Below are 17,501 nucleotides of genomic sequence, written 5' to 3' on the forward strand. Positions count from 1 at the left end.
GGCGGGTCAGGAGAGGTCTGCCTCGCCATGTGGTCACCTCCAGGGCAGGCGGGGATCGAACTCATATGGAAGTGGCTTTAGTTTCTTAGTGCAGTGCTTTAACCCGCTGCGCCACCAGGGAGGGCCATTACTAGCTCTTTTTTAAAAGAACTTTCTTTAAATAGTTTTATATCCTCAGACTCGTGTATTTTTCAATATTTATAATGCTTTCCCACAGTTCCTATCCAGTATAAGAATCTTGAAGGAAAAAAAAAATGAAAGTTTGATTTAAGAAGCCAGTTAGCCCTAAAGTTTTATAAAAATTTCTATATAGCAGTTTTTCTTGCTTTGAGGGTATTGTGTTTAAAGAGAAATGATTGTCTTTATATATATAGTATGTCTCACATCTCCTAACTCACGACCTCCTCCCATGACAGTAATAGTTGTCAATATGCTCTCTGTCATTCCAGGTTAAAAGGTAAATTTAAAACTTAGTCCAGAAAATAAAGCTAATGGTAACCAAAGACTAAAGGCAGCAAGCAGTAAAATCCCCTAAATTGAATATTTTTTGTAAATTGTCAGGGTTAGACACATCAAAAAGAGTTTTCAGGAAAAAAATTAACACACTTGAGCCAAAAAAAGATTTCACAAAATTTGACTCATATTACAAGTTCACCATACTATTTTTCTTGGAAAAGAGGATAGAAAAGGACATTATGCAATGAACTTGTAAGGACTTAAGCACAGTAACATACTTAAGAATACCCTGGAGGAAGTGCACGGGACTATGGTGATGGCAAACGGGTGACTCAGTGATGGGAAACCCACAGGGACTACAATTGAGATGGGAAAAAAAAATGTACAAAATGATATAAAAATAAGAATACCCTGGAGCCCAGTCTAAGGGTCACTCGGTGGTAGTAGGAAGCAAGTGTGGCCCCTGTGTCTGGGATGAAGTGTTGGTTTATAACTTCCAATGAGAGAATATCTGTATAAAATCAATCTCATATTCAGAGAAAAGAACAAAGTTGGTGCACATTCTTACTTAGTAAGAATGGCTATTAACCAATTCATTCATTCTTTTCCCCCCTAAACTGGTTGAAGTGGGGGAGGGGATACTGTCTTGAACAAAACAGAAAATGTAAGAATTTGAAAATCCAAGCTAACATTTTCCAGAATAAATATTCTTTAGATATAGAAAGTCACAATGTCATTATTTTTACATTTTCACTATTTAATACTATACCTTAGATGAAGGTCCTCTGAAAACTTCAGACAGGCATAGATAAATTCTTTAATTTGGTTGTAAACTTTTGGCACAAATTCAGAGAAAGGAAACTTTTTTGGAAAAGGTTGCTGTGAATGGAAGAATTAACATGAAAGCATGTCAAAAACTAACATATACTGAAGACATAAACAAATAAATTTTCTTCCATATATGAACTGTCTGAATACAAATCTAAAATTTAAGAAATTATGTCTTAAAGTTTCCTGTTACAAAGAATAAGATATCGATTTAAATAAATAATAATTCATGTCTTTCGGCAAGTGCGTTTTCTCCAATAAAAAAGAAATGAACTATTGATACATGCAACAATTTAAATGAATCACAAGTATATTATGCAATTCAGTGAAAGAGTACAATCTCAAGATTACATACTGTATGATTCCATTCATATGACATTTTGGAAAAGGCAAAAATAGTGAACAGATTAGTGGTTTCTAAAGGGCAGGGGTTTAAAAGTGGCAGGATGAGAGGATTTGTGGGCATGATAGGACTGTTCTGGATAATACTGTGGTCATAAATATATGACTCAATGCACTGTCGAAACCAAGAGTATAACACAGCACACAGGGTAAATTTTACTCTCTGTTTTGGGGAGAAAATGTTCTAAGAGTATAATAAAAGGAAGTATTTCAACGTATAAACCAAACTGGAGTACCCCCATCTATCCCCTAAATATTTCCCCCGAACTGGAATTACTATTCTTCAAATCCAAAATATGTTATTTAAGATATTCTAGAGTTCCAACCGTTTGAGTTGGAAGAAATACCTTTAAATGATACAGATAAAATGAAAGCTTCTAGAGGATGCCAAATCAAACAAAGTTTAAAGTATTCCTTACCTTTTCCAGCTCTATATCTTGAAATGGAAATTGCCCTACCACCTTTTTATAGATCTCTTCACTTGTTACTGGTATAGGACTGTAGTTGTCAGAATCAAGTATGTTTCTATTAAAAAAGAGAGAGGGAGGGAGGGAGGGAAAGTGGGAAGGAAGCAGCAAAGAAAGGTAAGTTAATTACTGTGTGATCACAACAAATTTAAGGGTATACATATATATATGTGTGTTTCCCAATCTCTACAATATTTTTTTCTACAACAGTCACTTGATCCAAGAGGAATATATTAAAAAAAAAAACCTAGAACAAGTGGAACACAATTATAAAAATGAGTTCACAGTATTTTATAGATGAGACAGAATATTTTAAGGCAATATGTTGAAGCTTTCAGGCAAGTGACAAAAAAAATCATGTCTGCTCTAGAAAAGGCAAGTAGTTTTTATTTATTTTTGGTTTTAAAATAAGGTAGCTGTTGATGTTTTTAATTTTATACTAGATACTTTAATATTCAATGTTGGCAGGTTAAAAAAAAAGTAGCTTCTATAATAAATACAAAATATGTTCATTAACTCCATCAAATACTCTGTATTAGTGTGAATTTTTTACCCATAGTTTCTGACTCCTAAATAGACTGAGGGAGCATCTAAAAGTAGAGGTCATGCTACCAAAATCAAAACAGAAATTTACTGAAAGCATGAGGGAGTAAGCACTTACAAACAAGGATACATTGTTATTAATTTCAAAGGTCCCTATAAAGATATTCCTCCCCTAAACATAATTCTATCAGGTAAACCTGATTTTTAGAGTACAATTGTTTATATCATATTAATATATACAAATGAGTTGGACTAGATGATTACTATTTTCATATACTGGGCAGAGAAAGATTAAAGGAATAATGTAATATCTTAAAGCTATAAGAGTTTTAAAACAGGATAGGCTGAGCTGGGGAAGGAGTCATGCAGGAGCCAAAAGGCCACTTTAAGTAAAAGATAAAGATTCATAAAGAGAAAATTTTCAGGTGAGTTGACATGGGGTATGTAAGAAGAAAACAGTCCGTGGAGCTATATTGTGAATAGAAGGCATAACAGAATAACTTTTTTTTTATCATAATATGTATGTTGCAATAACTATTTAAATAATATTGTTCAAATACACTGCATTGTAATATAGGTATTTGCTCTGTGTGTAGATAATAAAAATAGGGAGTTACGTAAATACTTGAAAGGTTCTTGAAGAATTTGTATTATTTGGAAGTTTTTAAAAATCACTGTATTCTTCTGTAGTGAAGCATAGACTAGTCATGATCCTCAAAGACAAAATAAAAAGGTGGAATAAAAATACACAAGTTGATCTGGAAGTTATGAACCAAGGTATCTGATATTTCCTCTAGGAAACAAAGATGCCCAAATGGGACAAGTTGATGCCCCACATAGCAGACAATAACACTTTGAAATTGGATATCTTAAAAACTTTATTTTGGACATCAGTGTAATTGCTTAAATTTTGAATCATAATCTAGAACATATTTAGAAAATATAAGTCACATGAACTTGATGCTTATTACATGGAAAACTTTATGCATAAATTCATGTGTGTGCACACATGTACAAGCACTGCATGCACACATAACTATAGATAATTTCTCACCTGAAAATACCTGCCCACTTCTTTAGCAGAGTTTCACTATACTGATCTCTGATTTCTAACAGCATGTCAAAAAGTTGATTTACAGGAAAGCCATACACCTGAAATAAAATTAAAAGCCTCATTTTCTAAGGTAAATAATTTATTAACATGAGATATTTAAGCACTGAAAAGTACTCTTGTTCTCTGACCAGCAATTCAAATGAAATCATATGAAAAATCTTACATTCCACCAAAAATCTGGTGTTTATTTCTTAAGAGTTAAAAAGACATATGCCAAACTATAGAAAATAATCAGGGGGAAAAGAAGTTTAACTAAGAATCAGGTCAATATATACTGGGCACACTGTCAGTTAAGTTGTCCCTACAACTCAGCCTGTAATTTTTGCAACGTGTAGGCATGAGATGAGAAGTGAAAATGCTACCACTCTTATCTACTTCTCATGTTATTTTATTTACTTTAATATAATGTTCAAGTCAAGAGTCATTATTTAGTATGGCACTTGAGACTCTCCAATTTCTCAGGTACAATATCTGAATTAGGGTACTTTGAAAAACTAAGTTAGTGAATGGTTTAATTAGCTGATGTGCTCTTGTGGAAAAAAGGGTGGTAGTTATTTATGTGAAATATAGGTAAGGTGATAACTAGAAATGCCATAAAAAAATAAACAGATCTAGCTCTAGAAAAAAAGAAACACAAAGAAAAGTACTTTACTAAACCTGAAATAGACAGTGGGAAGATTCTGAGCAGATAAAATACTAATCTGGATAAATTACATGCAAATACAAGTCACAAACCTGAAGTGTGTCAGCAAAAAGGACAATGAGGTTCTTCAGATCTAATACAAGGTTGGGATCAGAGCAATAAGACTAAAAGAAATAAAATACAAAGAAAGAAAACACCTTAATTATTTAACTAAAACTAAAATTCAACTTACTTAATCACCTAAAGTTTTACCTGGCAACTGTTCCCTAGGAAGGATCCCATACTCATCTGGTTTATTGTAATGCCAGATTCAATCATAGAAGAGCTGACTAGAGATTCCAGTATAACATGATCTGTATTATTAGCACTTGGAAATTTAAAAACACACTTCAGTTAAGGGAGAAATCAAAATTGATATTGCTGTTCATTTAAAATAAAAATAATGAAAAACTTCACATCAAAACCTATGGAATATGAAGAAAGTCATTTTTTTAAAGTATATCTTCACACTCAAAAATTAGAAAACACAAAAGATTGCAAAAATCAAATCACATAAATCATGAGTCAGACCAAAAAAGTTAGAACTGATAAAAGTGAAATCAATAACATAAAGAAGACATGAGAGATTTGATAAATTATAACTAAAAGTTCAGGTTAAAAGTGAAATCAGTATAATACACATATTTTATGCAAGTCTGATTAAAAAGCAAAGAGAAAACAAAACTAAATACAAAGAATATACAGTGAAAAAAATACAGAGAAAAGCAAAAATTGAAAATAAAATTCATATATAATCACTTTTTTAACAATTTTGAAAACACAAATGACAAGTCAGACTTTGTGAGCAGGACAAAAATGTACCTGTCACTATTTAAAGAGTTCTCTGACTTTAAGAAAGATAGTGGCAAAGTGAACCCCTGGGCTCACCCTCTCCACATAGAGGTAATTTGTAGCAGAACAAAGTCAACAACTCCAAAGGAAAAACAATGATCATGACACACACTAGCAATAATATTAAAAGGAGGGGGCAAACAATGGAATGGGCCAAGCATGTGGCCTGGGCTGGCATGGTTAGTCCCATTGGCCTGGCATGCCCTGAAAGTAGCAGAGCAGAACTGGTAAGTGGTCCTTCTGCAGCAGGTTCTGACAAACCCCTGCAGATCTTGGGGAGGAATCAGGCCCACTGGGATCAGGCCCACTGGTGGAACTCCCCTACATGTACCACAGTGAGTCCAGGATAGGAACTGGAAACAGCCTAGTGTAGAAGGCCCAGCAGACCAAGTGAGCCCTGAGACAGGTTCTAGAAACAGTATTCACCACATTATACCCCATCAAACTTTTTAGAAAGTCCTAGGGAAGTTGCTGGAAGCATCCCAGACCTGATAGTCCCTGGTAAAATCTTTAAAAACAGTCACACAGGATTATATTATGTCATAACATTGAATCTTAAAACTATTTTTCAGTATTATTGATAATCTATTTATCATAGTATAAATAATCATCTTAACAAATCTTCTAATACTGAACCACTTGATTATGAAATTTGTATAGCAGTTTTTCTGTTATTATATTGACAAATTTGAATTCTGATATCGTGTAAGCTTTAACTATGTTTGAAATAAGCATTGAGCAGAATGCACACATGTGAAATATCTTTCAAAATATTGCTAATTTATGATATCAATAATAATTCAATCAGGAAAAGTCCACTTTTAAATAGTAACAAGGAAACTTTAAAAATATTTAGATACAGTGTTTGTGTATGAGACTTGAGGTTTGGATATTTTTTTTTTTTTTTTGCTTTCTAGGTAATTTGGTACAACAAACTATCATGAAATAGACACTGTGGCATCAACCACTCAATTTCATAATGGATAAAACTGGTTCAGTGAATAAATGCATGTGATGTTCAGTTGCTTTTTAATAGCTTTGTTGAGATACATTTCCAGTAACACAAAACTCACCCATTTGAAGTTTATAATTCAATAGTTTTTACCTTCTTGCAGGTATGTGCAAAACATAACCAGTCAATTTAAAATATTTTCTTTACCTCAGTAAGAAATCTTATACCCTATGAGTTACCACTCTCTACTCTTACTATCCCCTACACTTCTAAGCAACCACTAATCTATTTTCTGCCCCTAAAATGATACTGAATAACTGAGACAAGGAAATATTTTGGCATTTATTCTTTAGTTCAAAAGAACATACAGTCAATTTACTAAGAAAAATTCTCATTGATGTTGTCTGTAGACAATTTATCAAAACACTTAGAAAATAACTTCTTGTTAATGACATCAAATATGATTGTATAATGAATAAGGAAATGTATTTTCTAGGTGAAAGAGTTCTACAGATTTGTCATGTTATATATCAAATGTACTAGATACAGAGAAAAAGTTCAGAACCACTGCTTTACTAAAAAGAATTTGTTACAAAGATATTTAAGATTACTAAGAAAAGAATTACTTTCCCTAAAAAATAAAGGTGGTGAATTCAGTACAATGGACAGATAAAAATCAAAGATTTCTCTACCAGAGAATGTAACAATACTCATTAATTAATGTGGTCAGAATTACTCGTTAATTCATGTAGAAAAAAACTATTGTCTGATAAAGTTATTATCTGATAAACATAAAACCAAAAGTAATATATAAATAGGAAATATATAAAATATCATACAAAAGACATAAAAGCAGTGGTGAGGAAAATACATATACTCCTGATGATAAACCAGATCCTAAAATGTCAATAATTTCTACTTAAATTTACATATTTATTACATGATACTACAACAGTTCAATTTTATAAGGACATAGGGAGGAGTAAAAGGGAAATGACAAAGTGATTATCAAGTTAACCAAGTTAACATGAAAGAGCAAGAATACAAAAAGAACATTTAAAAGAAAATTTAGAAGATACACCTGTCCTCTGAGAACTCAAATCACACTATTTAGATGTAATAATCAAAACAATGTTACACTGGCTAAAGACAGAAAACAGAAAGGTGGTGGCAGGACTCATACAGTATAGAAAAAGAAACCTTAGAATCTATATATTATATTTTTATATACTGAAGGTGACCATCTGCAAACCAGATAGATAACCTTCCCTAGAAACCAACTATGAATTTAGATTTCTACCCTCTAGAAACGTGAGAAAGTAATTTCTATTGTTTAATCACCCAATTTATGGTATTTTGTTATGGCAGTCTGACTTGAATAAAGCAATACACAATCACCATAATGTTTTTTCAAAATGATAATCATTTTTTAAATAATTACAGTTACAGATCAACCCATGGTAAAAGCAGTAATAAAAGGGAAATGTATAGCTATACAGACTCACTTTAAGAAGGAAGAGCTCAACAAAATTAATATATAAAAATCAGCTGAGTTCTCATACAAAAACAATGAAATAGAAGAAAAAACAAGAAAACAATTCTATTTACCACCACATTAAAATAATGAAGTACCTAAAGAAATCTCAGCAAAGGAAGTAAAAGATTTATATAACAAAAACTATAAAACAAACAGAAGACAAACATTACTGAAATTTTTATGGACCCATAGAAGACCCCAAACAGACAAAACCATACTGACAAAAAAGGTATGCTCCCAGACTTCAAATTATATGGCTACAATAATTAAAACAATATGATATTGAAAAAAAAAATAGACACAGAGATCAATGGAATAGAACTGAGCACTCATAAATAGGCCCATATTAATACAGACAGTTAACCTATGAAAAAGAGACATGAATACACAACAGAGAAAGTCTCTTTAACAAAAGCTATCCGAGAAATCAGTCACGTGCAGAAAAATAAAGGAATTACTTTTAGTACCAGAATTGGCAGAATTTATCAGATTTTATTATGACAAGAGTAAAAATATCAGATCAGAACTGTGTCACATATAAGCAATGTGGGAAATTTAAAAATAATATAGCTAGTTACATCAGATTTAAAATTTCCAAATACTAAAAAGGAAGTCATACACATAAAAAAGGGAAAACGTATCTGTAACAAAGTCACTAATCATATACCCTATTTGATTTCAAACTCATATTAGCTGATCTCGACCTTGCTACTTGGATGGCACAAAGGAAACTCAAGACTCCCACTCCAAACTATTGAAAAGTACTAAAGCTATCATCCAAAGAAAGATACCATAAACCTAGGTTTTACCTTGATACTTTTAGCCTTTCTTCATGACTAGCACATCAAAGAGTACTATCTTATATCTTAAAAATTTCTCAAATGCATCTACTTCTCTGCATACATGCTACCACTCATTGGTCTGTCATCTCTGGCCTAGAATACTGGACTAGCTTAATAATCTTCTCCCCACAACCTCTCTTGTCCCTCACTCAACATAGCCAGAATAAACAATTTGGACAATTTACTGGGTACTTGCAGAAAACTCCTCCCTTTTTTCTCCTATCCCCTATCCAGCAATGAGCCCAGATATTCAATAATATGACAACTACATACTTTTTCATTTTCACTTCCTACCATATCTTCCTAGTTTTCAGTGTTTTAGTAATTCTGGACATTTTTCAGTTCTCTAAAGTGGCTACAATCTCTTCAGGTCTAGATTTTACACATAGCTATTCTAAAACACTTGCAATGTATTAGATAAAAAGATTATAAGGGTCATATATGACCTTTAAATTTCTGGCTAGCATAGCTAAATGAACAGTAAATCATTTACTGAACAGCTTTAAATGTTAAATTATCTTCTATCAATATTATAAACTCCACATTATTATTCCTTGGACACTTCAGATATAAAAGTACCCCAATGTTCTTGCACTAATCTTCCTTATACCTAGAATGCTCTCTAAGTGATCTCTGCATAAAGAGTGACTCTGATTTTGATCTGAAAAAGCTAGTTCTACTCAATCATACAAAAGGCAGAGCTCTATTTTCCTGATCTACTAAACTATTTAAATTGTTCATGATCGTTGCCTGAGATTCTTACTCATTTGCTTGTTTGGAGTCTCCCCAAATAAAAATGTTAGTCTCTGAGACAAATATTTTATTTATTCATTCATTCATTGTATTCCCAATGTCAATACATACTCAGCTTTTGAGAAAAACTGAATAAATGATTAATTCAAAGCCAGAATTCTCTACCTGTAATAACAAGCTTTATCATTAAAAAAGTCATGCTATGAATATCCATATAAATCAATAGATCATGAAGCCCTCATAATTTGACAACGTTTTGCTGTTTTGCAAATATTTTCTTCAAGAGTGAAAACATAACTGTGAACTCCATATCACTTTAGAAGGCAATTTATAGTAGTGATCAAGAACATAAGCTCTGGAGATACAGTTTGTCTGAGTTTGAATCAAACTTCACTACATAGTATATGACATAGTATATGACATTGGGCTGGCTACTTAATATGCCTGAGGTACAGTTCCCAGAGCACAGTATGTTATAATAATACCTACTTTAATTATGAGAAATGCATATTAGAACAATAATGAGATATCACCTGCCAGAAGGTGATATTGGGCAGTCAAATATCTTCTCCCAAAAGGTGGCTATTATCAAAAAGACAAGAAACAAGTTTTGAAGAGGACATAGAGAAAAGGCAACCCTTATAACCTATTGGTCAGAATGAAAATTGGTACAGTCATTATGGAAAAAATTATGGAGATTCCACAAAAAGTTAAAAATAGAACTTGCATAAAATCCAGTTATTCTAATTCTGAGTATTCAATCAAACAGTACAAAACCTCTACTTCACGGGGTGTATGACCCCTATGTTTTTACCCACACTGCTTTCAACAGCCAAGGGTTGGAAGCAAATTATGTGCCCCTTGATGGGCAAAAAGATAAAAAAGAGTATGAAAAAGATTCCATACTCAATGGAATACTATGTAGGCCTAAAATGATGAACCATTTGTAAAAAACACAGGATGGACTAGAGGGAATTAAGCTTAGTGAAATAAGCAAGACCAAAAACAACAAACACCCTCCTACATGTTACACAGAGAAAACAGAGAAACTAAGTTAAAATAAATCTTTGGACTACAGATTAGAGGCTACCAGGGGAGGAAGAAGGAGGGTGGGTAAAGTGAGACAGTGGTATACTGAAAGATTTGGACTTGGTCAGTGAACTTAATGTAGTATGTATACACTTTGATTCTTACAATGAACTGAAACTTATAAAATGTTATAATGAAATTTAATAAATAATTCAATAAAAACTAAAATACAAAGTTTGAAAATATATAAAATAAAAAATATCCACTTTATAAAGTTGCAGTGAAGATGAAGTACACATAACAATCCCTGACTCACAGGAAAAACAATGGATGTTAGCTGCTGTCTTCTTAATGCAAATAGAACCTAGGGTGTCAAACACGGAAATTTGAAGTGAACACGCTTTCATATGTGTTTAAAGGAGATAGCTACAAAGGATGATTCCAAACAGTAGATATTTGATGGTTTAAAACAGTAAAACATGGAATAGCATATAGATAATCGGCTAAAAGAAAAAACTTGTCACGGGCTTCTCTTACATACCGAGTGGGTACGGAGTGCTGCGATGGTTTTTGAAAGTGCCATTTCCCAGAGTTCATCAATGTAGGCTCTATTTACCAAGCCCTGGGTTGTATGCAAAATGTGATCTTCAACCACAAAAAAGCTAAGATTGAGGAAAAAAGAAAGCACAGCTGTTAGAAATTACTGTTTGAAACTATCTCCTGGGTTTGGCAAACATTAAGGGTTGCCATCAAATTTGAAGTTAATGGTCATTTTTTTCTTAAAGAAAGGTGCTTAGTATCATTAACAAAATCAGATTTCCTGGGGCTAGAACCCTGACCAGAATATCTTCTTAACAACGTCTACAGAAACCAGAGTTATGTTTCTATTAAATGTTTATTGTGTTATCCAGCAATTTAAAGAGGAGGAAAATGTTTATGGGTAAACAAGGCTAATTTTACTATATTAAACACACCAAGCCACTAGTACTTTTTAAAAAACTAATAGATTTTGAAAACTGCAATACACATTTTTAAGACACCAAAATGGCAAACAGCAAAATACTTGTCCTTATACAGACTTCTTCATAAAAATATTGGAAAGCAATCTAATAAAAGTTGTTTTTTTTTTTTACATGCACCTATTTTTTATTGTTCTGCTATGGCTTCTTTAACTATTACACATTTAAAATGTTGCCTAGATATCCATACTAATCTAAATAATTCTTTGAATAGGGAGTTTTATAATATACGTTATTTAAATTATCAATTATATTAAAATGAGCTAAATCTGAAAAAAAAAAAAGAAAGAAATTTTATGAAGCAACCCAACTATTTCCCTTCCTTTTCACTGCAAGTGTTATTTTACAATTAGAAAAATCTGCCTGTATATGGGAGATATATTTGGGAACAACTTCACATTAATACAACTACTCTAGGTAAGGGTGGTTAACTACATGTAGCCACCAGGACAAATCTGGCCCTCTGCCTATTTTTATAAGTATTGGTTTGCTGGAACACAGCCATTTTCATTCATTTACATATTGTCTTTCACTGCTTTTACACTACAACAACACAGCTGAATGGTTGTGACAGAAACCCTGTGGCTGTTAAGCCTAAAGTATTTTACTACCTGGCTCTTTCAGAAAAAGCTTGATAAACTTTACTGATTATTTGGCTCCCTTTGACCCAGAACAGAGAAATAAAGCAACAAATATAATAAGATTACAGTTCAGTGTTTCTCTCCCATTAGCCACAAAAAGTGCTCTCCAACAATATAATGTTGAAACCAGGATATTCCTTTGAAATCATTAGAAGAATCCAAAATAATCTTGTATTTTATTTTTAAAGAGGAAAGAATTCCCCATAGGAAACTAGACTTATTTTTCCAAGCCTCAGAAAGCCATGTATTGAAAACATGTAAATTAAAATATGTATATACATATATATACCTACCCTACAATTTGATTAAAATATTTCCTGTAGCCATCTAAAGTTTCATGCTGCAACAAAGCAAAGAGGAAGAAGACATCATTTTTTTGTTTTGATACAATAAAGCAAAGTTAAAATTATTAGTTATTTTCTTAAAGTTTGGTACCTTTACATTATTTACATTAAAGCAAATAGAATAATAACCTTCTAGGATTATAGTAAGGATAAAATGAATCAATAGGTATATATTACATAAAACAGCACATGACACATAGCAAGCAATAGATGTTAACTGCTATTTTTTTTTACTGCAAAGCACATTAGGTAAAATAATGAAAAGATACCAGAAAAAAAAAAATGAACGTGTAATCCTACCATGTTAGATGGCGGCTGGAGAACCAAACGAGCCTGTTTTCGCCTCTGTTTTCGGTAGTAGTTCTCAAATGTTTCCCGGGCACCCTGCAGAATAAAAAGAAGGAAATGAGGTATCACAATTACACAAATTACTCTAAAATTTTAAAGGAAAACAGAAGCCCCCAGGTCTAGAACTGAAGATGCTCCCACACTTCTCAAAATAGGCTATCTGAACCATGATAATCACAGAAAAAAATAAAAATTACTGTCATAATTTATTGAACCTTACTTATCACTAGTTCCTTTAAGGATGGATACTAAAGATTCAAAAGCAAAAACTACCAAAACCCAACTACTAACACGTTGAAACTTGTTTCTAATCATCACAAATTCACAAGAATGAAGACAAACCAATGCTTTCAGAGGTTATAACAACAGTTGAGAAAAATGCTCCTTTAAAACGTACAGAATATTATAGAGAAAAAAAAAGTGTTCAGAATTAAAAAAAAAAAAAAAAGTCTCAAGTGCTCAAGTGTAGTATGAAAAGGGCCAAAGGGAGGCAGGAAGAAAACAGAAGCTGAGACCAGTAAATTAACTTTCCCAGGTAAAATACAATCTACTTTAACTAGATTTCGTCTAAAAAAGAAGAAACCTAGCTGTAGGCTAAATGGAAGTTATCAGGTCTTTTCCGCCCTCCTGCAAGTAGCATCGATGATCTACACCTGTGGCCTTATACGCAAACACGTGTGGGGCTGGCACCTGGAGCGTGGTGTGGGCATACGTAAGTGAGCACACCTGAGCCTGAGGTGAAGCCGATAAGGGCAGAGGCAGCACAGGGTGGGAGGCAGCAGAGGACTGTGCTGTAGGAGTGCAGTAGAGACCAACAAAGGGACCACAGGGGAACCCAGAAAGAGTAAAGATTCGCAGGGGATTAGAGATCTGCCAACCTCCTGAACCCTGGGCCCCCCTGCCTGCCCTGCCCCTGGCTGCCTCACTACAAATAGTGTAGAAAAATCATTAAAAGCCTGAAAAAGCCACTGAGGACTCCATGACTCCTCCTTTACCCGTCTGCCTGGATCCATAGAGAACCTGCTCCATGCCAGCTTGGCACTTCAATAGCCCTGGAAATTCTTGGTGAAGTCTCAACTTTTCATTCAGAGTTTCTGGGTTTAAATTGAAAGGAGCTCTAGAGAACAAGAGCTGCTTCGTGAACTCTGTAGCTGGGCTGAATTGCCTAAAAAAGTCTAGAGACTTATTCAATATGACTTTCTTATTAGATCACTAAACTGGGGAAGTGGGTTTAAGGTAGTAAATCATGCCAACTCAATAGTATAGATGAGGGGCTGGCAAGCATCTGTATAACACAGAACAATAAGTATGGTTTGGTGAGCCATGCAGTCTGTGTCTCAACTGAAGTCTGCAGCTGTAACACAAAAACAGCTATAGACAATAAATACATGAGTGTGGCTGTGTGCCAATAAAATCTTACTGGTGGAAACTGAAATTAGAATTTCATATAATTTTCACCTGTCATCAAATATTATTCTTCTTTTGATTTTTTTAACCAACCATTTAAGAATTGCCAAACCACTTTTTAATTCACAGGTCAAACAAACAGCAGGCTGGATTTGACCCATGTATGATGGCTTGTTAAAACAAAGGTTTTAAAATGCTGAAGTGATTATAACTGTACATGCCTGAGTTTTTCAACCTATAAAAAGAAATCAAACATTAAGATAGCCATTTCAAGGCTTTCTTAATACATAAATTAATGAGGTAGCAAGTGATTTTACTTAAGAAATAAGAAGTGGAAACTGCCTGCTAGTTTGTTAAAGTTATTCCCTCCTTGTCACCATTTTCACAACATAGTATTATTAAATGTCAATTACATTCTGTATGCACTGAAAGACTTTTCCCTTTAAGGCTAACAGAACTAAAGGCCCTTTATTATTCTAGTATGACATTACATATCCAACATGCTTTGGAGCCAAGATACACTTAGCTGAGAATTTAGAGAAAGCCTTCTTCCTAATTAGACCATAATATACTAATTTAATTATTTGTTGTAAATGATAGAAAATATACAAGATGAAATTCTATATAAAAACCCAACCAGGAACCTCTACTTAATTCTAAACTAGATACAGTTTGTTTTTCATCCAATAGAATAAAAATGACAAAAGATCAATTTATCTCATAGACCTGCTTCCCCATTTACAAAAACCAGGTTAGAGTTTCCCAAGAGGCTGCTAAATAAATTCACTTTTCATTTTTCTATTTCCTCTGCCAGTTTTGTCAACTCAGAGTTTACAGGTGGAATTTGAGAAGTAAATGTCTGATGCTCCAATGGAGTAAGAGCCTGTCTATTCATAATACAGGCTAACAGATGAAAAACAAAGTTTAAAAGTTATTGAATGAAAGTTTAAACAAATAAATATAAAAAATAGGCAGTCTACTGAAAAGTTGTTTTTCTTTTTAAATACTTTCCATCAGTAGTATTACAGCGCTCCAAAGGCCTTGAAATAATTAATAATGAATTATTATACACAATATCACAGAAAAACAAGTCATCTAAAATATATAAAGTGTTTGCCATAGGGTAGCCACTGTCAATGGGACTTGTCCTTACTGAGTTTCTAATCTACAGAAATAAAATAATTAATTAAATTAAAATAAACTACAGAAATTTAAAGTTGGGAGTGGCATCGATGTCAGAGAGTACTGGGAACATTGTTTAGAGAAAGTCCCTCTCCCCCCAAAAAATGGGATTTATATTCAAAATAGAAAACTAAAACAGAAGGAAAAAGCCTGGTAAAGAGAAAGGGAAAGAAATATTCCTTGTAGAAACACAAGTTTCAAAGAAAAAAGCTATCATACAACCTATGAACCGAAAAGTAGTTCTAAGAACTTCAGAGATGGAAGTGAGATGACAGAAGAGGAGGCTGAAAGGCTTTGTAACTTATGTTAAGACATTCAATCTTCAACTCGAAAGAAGTTACGAAATAAGTAGAATGAAGAAAGAGAAAATTAGGTGCAAAAGAATTACTCAGAGTCTGACACATATTTAGGAGATACAAGCCAATGACTGAACGTGGATGGTAAAAGGCTGATGTGAGGTTTCTATACTGACTAATTTGAACATGGTGTCACTTAATGAAAGAGGAAACATAAAGAAAAAGTACACAATCTCTTATCATTCATGGAATCATGCCACTTTGCTTACTTGCTAATTGTATTTGTAACCTCAAAATGAATCTAAAATAAGTGTGTGTTTTCTTTATGGGCCACATCTGAGTAAAATCATAGGTGCTTGTCATTATTGGTCATTCTTATTTCACTAAGCACAATTCCCTCTATCTGGATTTTATCTTTTTAGGGCTATATAGTATTCCATTGAGTACATATATCACTTTTTTTTTTAATCCATTCATAAACCAATGGCATTTGTGTTGCTTCCAGGTCTTGGTGGTTGTAAACAGTACTGCAAAGAAAACACTGAAGTGCGTGTATCTCTTTGAGTTAGCATTTTTGTATTTTTTTAAATAAATACCCAGAAACAGAATAACTGGGTTTGATGAAAGTTCTACTTCTAACTTTTTGTGGGACCTCCATACTGTTTTTCCATAATGGCTGCACCAATTTTCATTCTTGCAAGTAGTCTTCTGATCTCTCGATATCCTCTCAAACACTTGTGACTCTTGTCTTGAATAATAGTCATTCTCACATATATGAGGTAATGTTTCATTGTTGTTCTAATTTCTGTTACTCTAACATGTGACTTTTTGAAAAAGCAGACAGGGACTGGTGGCGCAGTGGGTTAAAGCACAGCACTGAGAAGCTAAAACCATTTCAGCATGAGTTCAATCCCCACCCCAGAGGTGATCCACACGGTACGGCAGATCTCTCCTGAACTACCTGCTGCTCCCCTCAGTAGTGTACTTCATCAATAGGCCTATTCTGCTCCCCAATCTGTCTCTGGTGAATCCTCTCACTGCTCCCTGTACCTCTGGCCTGTACCCCAGCTCTGTATGCATAAATAAATAAGTCTTTGAAAATTTTTTTTAAAAAGCAGATAATACAGATCAAAGAGAACAAATAAATCATTGATAACTGCATCACTTAGAACTAATGTTTACTTTTTGTTGAACTCCCTTCCAGACATTTTTCTATTCTAAAAAGACAGATACTTCAACTTCAAATGTACCTGTATGTATATGTCCACATATATAAGTAGAATCATGTTGTACATATTTTTTCAATGAACGTTCCATACAATAATCATTTCTCCAACATCATACTTTAATATGACCCACTTTTACTTCACAACAGTTTCAACTCCTTTCTTCAAACATATGCTATGAAGTGTCACCATATAAATGCTGGAACCAACATGGGCTTTGGTTAAACATTTAATAGGAAAACCACAAGTGACAATTTTGAATTCCCCATGTCTCTACACACTTGTCTGGGGGATATAAGCACAAGAAACACACATTAGTACTGAGTGAGCAAATGAGTGAAGCTTTGTTTTTGTCTGTAAAATGTGATTCTAACAAAGTTCATAGTCAAATTTGAGCTGCTATAGGTTAATAGTATAAATAAATCATGTGATCCTTGTTCTTAAGGAAGAGAGCAGAGAAAGTCAGATAGATGAAAGGACTTCTTTCTCTTCATAAAAGGTGACAATGTGTGTCATCCACACAGATAAGTTGAATAGCTTGTACAATTACTGAGTTCTGTTGGTGGCGTCTGCATGTCTCA

General features: G+C 33.4%; 1 protein-coding gene across 4 annotated transcripts in view; it reads right to left on the minus strand.

Moving 5' to 3' along the window:
• EXOC6B (exocyst complex component 6B) overlaps positions 1–17,501 on the minus strand; it is a 525,152-nt gene that overhangs the window by 228,356 nt on the left and 279,295 nt on the right. For all 4 annotated transcript variants that reach the window (XM_012731527.1, XM_012731526.1, XM_012731525.1 and 1 more), the window contains 7 exons: positions 12,762–12,845; positions 12,411–12,457; positions 10,999–11,119; positions 4,546–4,617; positions 3,751–3,848; positions 2,106–2,211; positions 1,226–1,335 (listed from right to left, as the gene is read on the minus strand). In XM_012731527.1, the coding sequence (XP_012586981.1) occupies positions 1,226–1,335; positions 2,106–2,211; positions 3,751–3,848; positions 4,546–4,617; positions 10,999–11,119; positions 12,411–12,457; positions 12,762–12,845 (638 nt within the window). The remainder of the gene's footprint in view (positions 1–1,225; positions 1,336–2,105; positions 2,212–3,750; positions 3,849–4,545; positions 4,618–10,998; positions 11,120–12,410; positions 12,458–12,761; positions 12,846–17,501) is intronic.

Source organism: Condylura cristata, unplaced genomic scaffold (genome assembly GCF_000260355.1).
Source record: "Condylura cristata isolate star-nosed mole 26May11 unplaced genomic scaffold, ConCri1.0 scaffold00031, whole genome shotgun sequence".
NCBI classification, from domain to species: Eukaryota; Metazoa; Chordata; class Mammalia; order Eulipotyphla; family Talpidae; genus Condylura; species Condylura cristata.